This window comes from Haliotis rubra, unplaced genomic scaffold (genome assembly GCF_003918875.1).
Source record: "Haliotis rubra isolate DU_JTF1 unplaced genomic scaffold, ASM391887v1 Scf858, whole genome shotgun sequence".
NCBI classification, from domain to species: Eukaryota; Metazoa; Mollusca; class Gastropoda; order Lepetellida; family Haliotidae; genus Haliotis; species Haliotis rubra.
In genome coordinates this window covers 428,637-436,379 of record NW_025767588.1, presented here as the reverse complement: position 1 = coordinate 436,379, position 7,743 = coordinate 428,637, and the positions used below count along the sequence as shown (strand labels likewise).

General features: G+C 37.4%; 1 protein-coding gene across 1 annotated transcript; it reads left to right on the top strand.

Annotated features, from left to right (window-relative positions):
* Nucleotides 1–7,188: 7,188 nt before the first annotated feature.
* On the top strand, nucleotides 7,189–7,425 carry LOC124262831 (holotricin-3-like). Its single transcript, XM_046697398.1, has one exon. The coding sequence runs from the start codon at nucleotides 7,189–7,191 to the stop codon at nucleotides 7,423–7,425; it is 237 nt and encodes a 78-aa protein (XP_046553354.1).
* The last annotated feature ends 318 nt before the right edge of the window (nucleotides 7,426–7,743 follow it).

Here is a 7,743-nt window from a genome sequence, read left to right as displayed (position 1 = left end):
TTATATTTGATATTAGAATATACCTCTAGTTACACTATTATTAGCTTCACGTTTTGTTGGTGTTTGAAACAATTAGAAAATTGTTTACTATACATTAACTGTAATTGTTTTATGAATATTTATTAAAATGGATTTATCGAAATGAATTTGCTGCATGTTCACGGTGATCTTTTGTGTCTAAATATTTTCATCATAAAGTTCAATGTTAAATGTGATGTTTATGAGTGATCAATTACAAAAGTGGGATTTTATTTACCTCTTATGCTTAAATTGATTAACTTCATATTGATATTGACGTTTTAATGAATATCCGTCTTCTGACCTAAATCGAAATCTGTTTGGTATTTAACGCATATTTAATAGCTTTCTTGTTGGTAATAAACACTATTTGATATCTTTGATTGGTAATTGTAAGACTGATATTGGAATATATGGTGTTACAACATTGTCTTCGTGATCTTGCATTGCTATCTACCACTATTCGAAAAACAATTTGCTGTACATTTAATTTTATTGTTATGTGGTTGTGCATTACAATTTGATATTATATAGACTGTATATCTGAGTCTATTTTCCTGCATACTTGATGTGTTTTATTCGTACTGAATAAGATTGGTATTTAATACCCGTTCATAAGTATAAGGGTGTTTCAAATATTGAATGTGATTGCTTCATTAATAATTAATACCCTTTGATGTTTAAATGGGACTTACTTCAAATTAATATTGATGGTAATAAACACTATTTAATATCTTTGATATATATTGTTACACTGGTGTGTAATATCATAAAATGTTTCTGTACATTACTTAAGTGTTTTGTGGTTATTTAATACCATTGAAATGGAGTTATGTTATATTCAATCTGATTTTCTTTTATGCTTCCGATATCTATTTTACTTATTAAATGACAGTTATAATACTGTTTGATAAAAGAATATATGTAATTACAAGATATCAATGTGTGATCGCAACATCAATGTGTGATCGCATTGCTGTCCAAGACTTTTCAGTTTAACAGTATACTATACATTAAATCTTATTATTTAAAGGATATACATTACAATTTGATATAGAGAATGATGTACTGCATATTCACAGTGATCATTTTATGGGTCATGATTTGTATATTTCACATCTAAACAACGTTTCCTTCACAACAAATGAGGTGTTCATTGGGTAATAACTACTACTTGAGAATCGTATCATGCCTAATAGGGTTTTGTTTTAGTAAAAAAGTATTGTACTGTGTATCTACGTGGAATTTTCGATTTTATACTATTTGATATTAGAAAATACCTGTAGTTACAACATTATTAGCGACAAGTTTTATTGGTGTTTACAAAATTGATTACTGTACATTAACTATAATTGTTTTGTGGATATTTGTCAGAATTTGATATTGAAATGGATTTACTGCATGTTCACGGTGATCTTTTTACTAACATCTTTTGTATCTTTCATATATAAATCATATTTTCTTCATAAGTTAAATGTTAAATGTGATGTTCATGAGTAAATAGTACCCAAAAAAGATGAAATTAAATCATATTAAGCAGAGTGGGATTTTATTTACCTTTCATATTTGAATGGATTATCTTCATATTTATATTGATATTTTATCGACACTCGTCTTATGACTTAAATCGAAATCTGTTTGATATTTAATCCACATTTAATAGTTTTCTTGTTAATAAACACTATTTGATATCTTTGATTGGTAATTATAACTCTGATATTAGAAGATATTGTGTTATAGGTATGCATTACAATTTGATATTACATAGACTGTATAACTGAGTCTATTATCTTGCATACTTGATGTGCTTCTTTTTATTCGTAATTAATATGATTGGTATTTAATACCCCTTCGTAGCTATAAAAGGTGCATTAAATTTTTTAGTGTACTCATTACCTTTTGATATTTGAATGGATTTACTTCACACTCAGTGTGATCATTTTACAGGTATCCGTCTTATGGCTTGAATCTAGCTCATGTATAATGCATATTAAATATCTTAATCGCTTTCATATTTGGAATTGCCTCTATTTGATATCTTTCATGCATACATATTGCTTTACTGGTGCATGATACTATTTTAACATTTTTATTGCACATTAAATATTTGTTTTATGGGTATTTAATACCATCTAAATGTATTTTCTACCTATTCAGATTTATGTGTGTATTGACATTCTTCATGTTTCCGATATGTAAACTACAAGGCAGTAAAAGTTATCACCGACTTCACCGACCAACAGAGATACAAAAATTTATGATAATTATTGTGCAAACATATATCATTTTCCAATGATATAATTGAAAATGCTTTGCAGTCCAGAGTCAAGGGGTCAAAATTGAATTTACACAATTCGGGGTTCATTCCAATAGTGCATAAATAGTCACAAAATGAGACAGGACTCAGGGCGCACATCATCAATAGAGAGTGTGACCACCCTGGGCATCCATACACGCCAACACGTCGTCCTCAATGACGTCATCAGTCAGCGGATGACGTCAGCAGGAATCCTGTTCCGTAAGTTCAAGAGAGACTGTTCAAGTTCCTGTCGGTTCGCAGGAGGTTGTACCTGCTGTCTCAGCTGACGATGAAGATGATCCAAGAAATGTTCAATGGGGCTCATGTCTGGAGAATGCACTGGAAAAGGCAATACGTTGACGTTAACATTAACGTGCAGGTATTCTCGAACAATTCTGGTTGGGTTTGCAACTACTTTTAAGTGATAACTTTATCTTACCCGGTAGTATATATCGTGTTCACTTCAATAGGTGGATATAGTATTTGATATCAGAAGAAAGTTGATGTTGGCCCTTGTGTCGTCATTATTTGAGGGTGATTCGTGAACACAAGCTCATGGTAAATTGCATGAGTAGACAGAATATTACAAGGAATTTGGCTTGCATTTCTTATGAATATGGGAAAAATCTTGAAGTTTGAAGGTATCTAACAATGATATTTGTTCGTGGATTCAAAATTTGCTCTTTGAGGACTACACACTCGATAGATTATAACTTTGTTCATCGCTGATTGGCATTTGGTGATTACAGGGTCTAATTAAAGCAGCATCAGCGAGACAACTGACAGTGGGAGTATTTACACCAGGATTTATGCTGGTAGATAATATCATACATCCAGTATCGTGGGGATGAAAGACATCCGACATAAATCTTTTCACAGAATATTTTTCGACACTGTTATATTTGCTATGTTCTATAGCCAAATGACTAAAAGGAACAAATGGATCTATAAAATATCTCTGCCAAAATCACATTCCAGTGTACGATTTTAATAATTTTAAAAGCATGTGTTCATGATTCAGTATCTCTTTCACCGCTATTTGGCCTTTCTGACAATCGAGGCTGATTGTTCTCTGGCGTTTACATTTTGTTATACTGAAACGTGGTTTATATATGTATTTATTTCATATCCTCCTGTAATATGCTAATAAATATTCTAATCAATTACTGTTATCAGTTTTATTTATTTGTCATTTCATGCTTCTAAGCTATGACTTCATGTACGTTACTCCCCATGATAATGATTGCAAGATACGCGATCCTAATGGGAAAAAGCAGCATCGGATATTACATTGCCTTTCGTGTGTTACCTGATGCATATTGTTTCATGAAACAAAGCTGCCATTGGTTACTCCTTCATTACTGACTGTCTCTGTGGTCTAGTAGAGAGTCCGGAAGATCGGTGGCTCAGTTAATACCACGTCAAACCAACCATCTTTACCCTGCCATCAATCCCCATTGAAACTTTTCAACCTGGTGGGAGTGAAGGTCTCAGGTCATCATATATATTGACTTCAAATGAACATAAACTCATGCAAAATAAGAGTGACACATTGTTTGATGAACATCATACTAACGTGCAGGTCAAATGTACAGGTCTGTCATGAAAAGTCTCAACTTCAGGTGGGGAAAGAACGCACATTGTATGATATAATGTTTAACAATCAACAGAAGGACATTGTCCAGACGACTCCGTCTCAGAGCCTGTCGGTGGTTCAAGGTCACTACGTTGAAGCATGAACATCGTCGTAGACGATCGAGATGATGCAGGGATAAAAAAGCAGGTTTCAACTGAACAAATGTGATGGCGTTGTACGTGTCCAAGGGCAGCGCCGTGAACGTGATATTGTTTGATAAATTGGGGACTTATTTGTGGGAACAGTCTGGTTGTTTCATATCGATGACTTTTGAGACTACTTCTACTACATCCAGCAGTGGTTAGAGCGTCCGCCCGGAGAGCGGAAGGTCGCGGGTTCGATCCCCGACCGCGTCATACCAAAAGACGTTAAAATATGGTACTTGTTGGTCCCCTGCCTGGCGCTCGGCATTAATGGGTACAACAAGGACTGGTCGGCTCGAGTCAGTATAATGTGTCTGAGTGGGGTATTCATGCTTCACTGCGGCATGGTATCTCAGTGGGCTAGCACTATAAAATCAGCTTAAGTCTGGGCTAGTACAAGCAGCCGCACATAAACATACACACGCATGCACGTCGTCATATGAGCGAACTATTCTCAAGCACGACGTTAAACCCAATTTCACCTCACCTCACCTCACCTCACATCCAGCAGCACCGACGTATATTGTTTCAACAGGACAATGTCACCCCTCGTACAACCATTGTCATAAGGAACTTTTTAAACGCCAACAACGTGAACTGTCCTTGTCAGCTTCTCCACTGTGTTGACATATGGGGCTATCTGAAGGAACATGACCCATATGGAAGGTGTGAAAACAACATGATCAAATTATGTTTGGGAAACAAAATACACACATAAACACATTCACCAATAACTTCAACATTAAACATTCTAGGGCCATACGTGTACAGCCTTGATTTTGTAACATCAGTGGTTTATTTTAAAAATGAGCATTTATCACCATAACGTCAACATGGATTCCAATCATTTTCTCGTTTTGTATGAGTCAAAGGATCATATGGTCACCACGAGAAGTTTTATGTACGTGTTGAAAACCTATCATTGCAAATATATAAGGAGGGCTTAATTAAGTTCTTTGTGCATACAACGAGGCACGGCGCAGAGTTGATCGTTCAGCCAACACACCAGGCATGTGTACATTCGGGAAGTATGAAGATACGTTCTGTAACAAAGGAAGTTTGTATATATAACGCACAGCTCAGCACACACAGCATCATGGGATCTGTATACTTCACAAAAGTATGTATATGTGTTGGGATCGCACTGTGTTTACTGGGCATTATTGGAAACTCGATAAACGTATATGTTCTTTCCAAAATGAATTCAAGGTCATCATGACAGTTGAACTACTTCAATTTTGTGGATATTGTAATCGACACTCTCTCCTTGATGACGATGAATGCCTTAATGTTGGAAGGATTCCAAGACAGTGATGTGCATTTGTGTTTGACGACATTGGCTGATATAGTTCAAACGTTTGAAGCTCACCTGACGCTCTTCATTGCCTTTGTGAGATGTCTGGCCTTGGCGATGTCTTACAGATTTTCAACTTGTTATCGGGGTTCGGTTCAAAATAAGTTAATGATTATAATTCATAGTTTAGGGCACTCATGTCCACGTGTGGTGTTCAAGAGCTGCTCGTTTTCGACTCTTCAGAAAACTGTATTACATTTAAGCATTTTGTAAGGTTTGAGCCAACTAACATTTAACGCAACCTGAACTTTCACACCCAAATATACACTTGCACATACACACAAACCTGGCACACCTACACAGTACACTAACGTACACAAACGCTATCAAGAAAACACACTCTATGAAGTTAAATGAGAGAGTTTGATGACAGGGTTGACATGATTTCCCTAAAACAATTATGTGTTTTAGGCCAGGAAACCGAAAATGTGTGCCCGGTGAGTGCACATGTCCTGAGCTTTCACTCTGCTGGTATTATTCTGTATTTTTGTGTGTCTACCCAAATGTATACTTCGGGCGCCATAGCGAGCCCATGCTGCCTCAACTTCCGTGACCGTGTCATGATAGCTATCGGTGGCATCAATGCCTGGGGACATGGGATGAGATTTCTTTCATTTAAGAGATGGGAGATTTGTAACTGTTGCACTACCTGAGCTTACGGTTACCAATAGATATATTTGACATTTGCTAATAAAGAAAAGGAAAGGGTTTCTAGAAGGCAATGTGATTTTGAAATAAAAAGGTAGGAATTTCAATTTTGAAAATATATCTTTAACTTGAAACACGCCACTTCATATTAAGTATAATCATGAAAAATGAATAATTTGCTTCCCATAACCTGTGCCATTAAACATCTAGTGTTTGTCATAAGTTGCTGAACGTTCTTGACTCCAGTAACGGTAGCACACTAGACTCAGTACTTGCACTTAACGCAATAGTGAAGTTCAACATTTATCGTCCATTTTATACATTCTCTCTCCATTCATTTTTTCAGTTCTCCTCTGTAGCTGCAATTGCATTGGATGAACCATGCAGTCTGAATTGCTTCCCAACAGTGAGCTGGCCACAGGGTGCCAGGTGAGGTCACAAATCCACAGCTTGCTTTTTATAATTATGCAGGAAGATATGCATAATATAGAGAGGCAGGCGACACCGTCCCGTGCCCAATTACATAATAAAGATTCACTTTTCACGCTGTATAGTTGTAAAAAGTGTTTTTGGAATTTTAATTTCTAAAATCTTCCAGTGTGGGCATGTACATTCAGCATCCTGTTTTCCCGTACCACAAGTATATAAAGGTCTGGTGAATCACAAAAGCGACATTCAAATCGTTTATTCTCTCGTGGATAAACGTAACAGGCAGGATGCGTATTCTTAACGTTGCAGTTGTCGTAGTCTTGGGTAAGTTTTCTCATCTGTTGACATCTCTCATTGCTAAAACTCCTAATGATCAAATGTAGTAGCTATTGATGAGTTTAATGTGGCTTTACAATTATGTTGACAACCTTATGATTGGGGAAGTGTTTACCATGGTCTAATCATGTATCGTGATTGGTAGCGGGATTTTGTATGGGTCATTTGTCCTGTCATATATATGACCACTTACGTATTTGTTTCTTTACATTCTTCACAGTCTTCCTTGGCTCCGTCTTTGGTGGCCATGGTGGTGGTGGCCATGGAGGCGGAGGCCATGGTGGTGGTGGTGGCCATGGAGGTGGAGGCCATGGTGGTGGTGGCCATGGAGGTGGAGGCCATGGTGGTGGTCATGGAGGCGGCGGCCATGGTGGTGGTCATGGAGGCGGCGGCCATGGTGGTGGTCATGGAGGCGGCGGCCATGGTGGTCATGGAGGGTGGTGGCCATGGAGGAGGCCACGGAGGAGGTGGTGGCCATGGAGGAGGCCGCGGCCATGGAGGAGGCCACGGAGGAGGTGGTCACGGAGGAGGTGGCCATGGAGGAGGCGGACACCATGGTTGAAAGATCCAAGGATCATAATATTCACATCAAATGCTGGACATTTGATATCACATTTGTGGATTTCACTTACCATGCTGCATCCAACCAATCTGTATATTCCTCAACAAGTACAAATAAAGCTGTGATTTATACTGTAATGATTTCTTTGCTTTAATATTTTTCAAGTACAATCCTAATTCAGGACTTACTTTTGAACCATGCGAGTGAATGGTTAGGTGGCGTCCACCTAACTTATATTTTAAACCGTCCAATCGAAAGGTGACACACGTGTGTCAGTGCAATCATGCACTGAAGATAACAACAGGAGCTTGTGTGGTA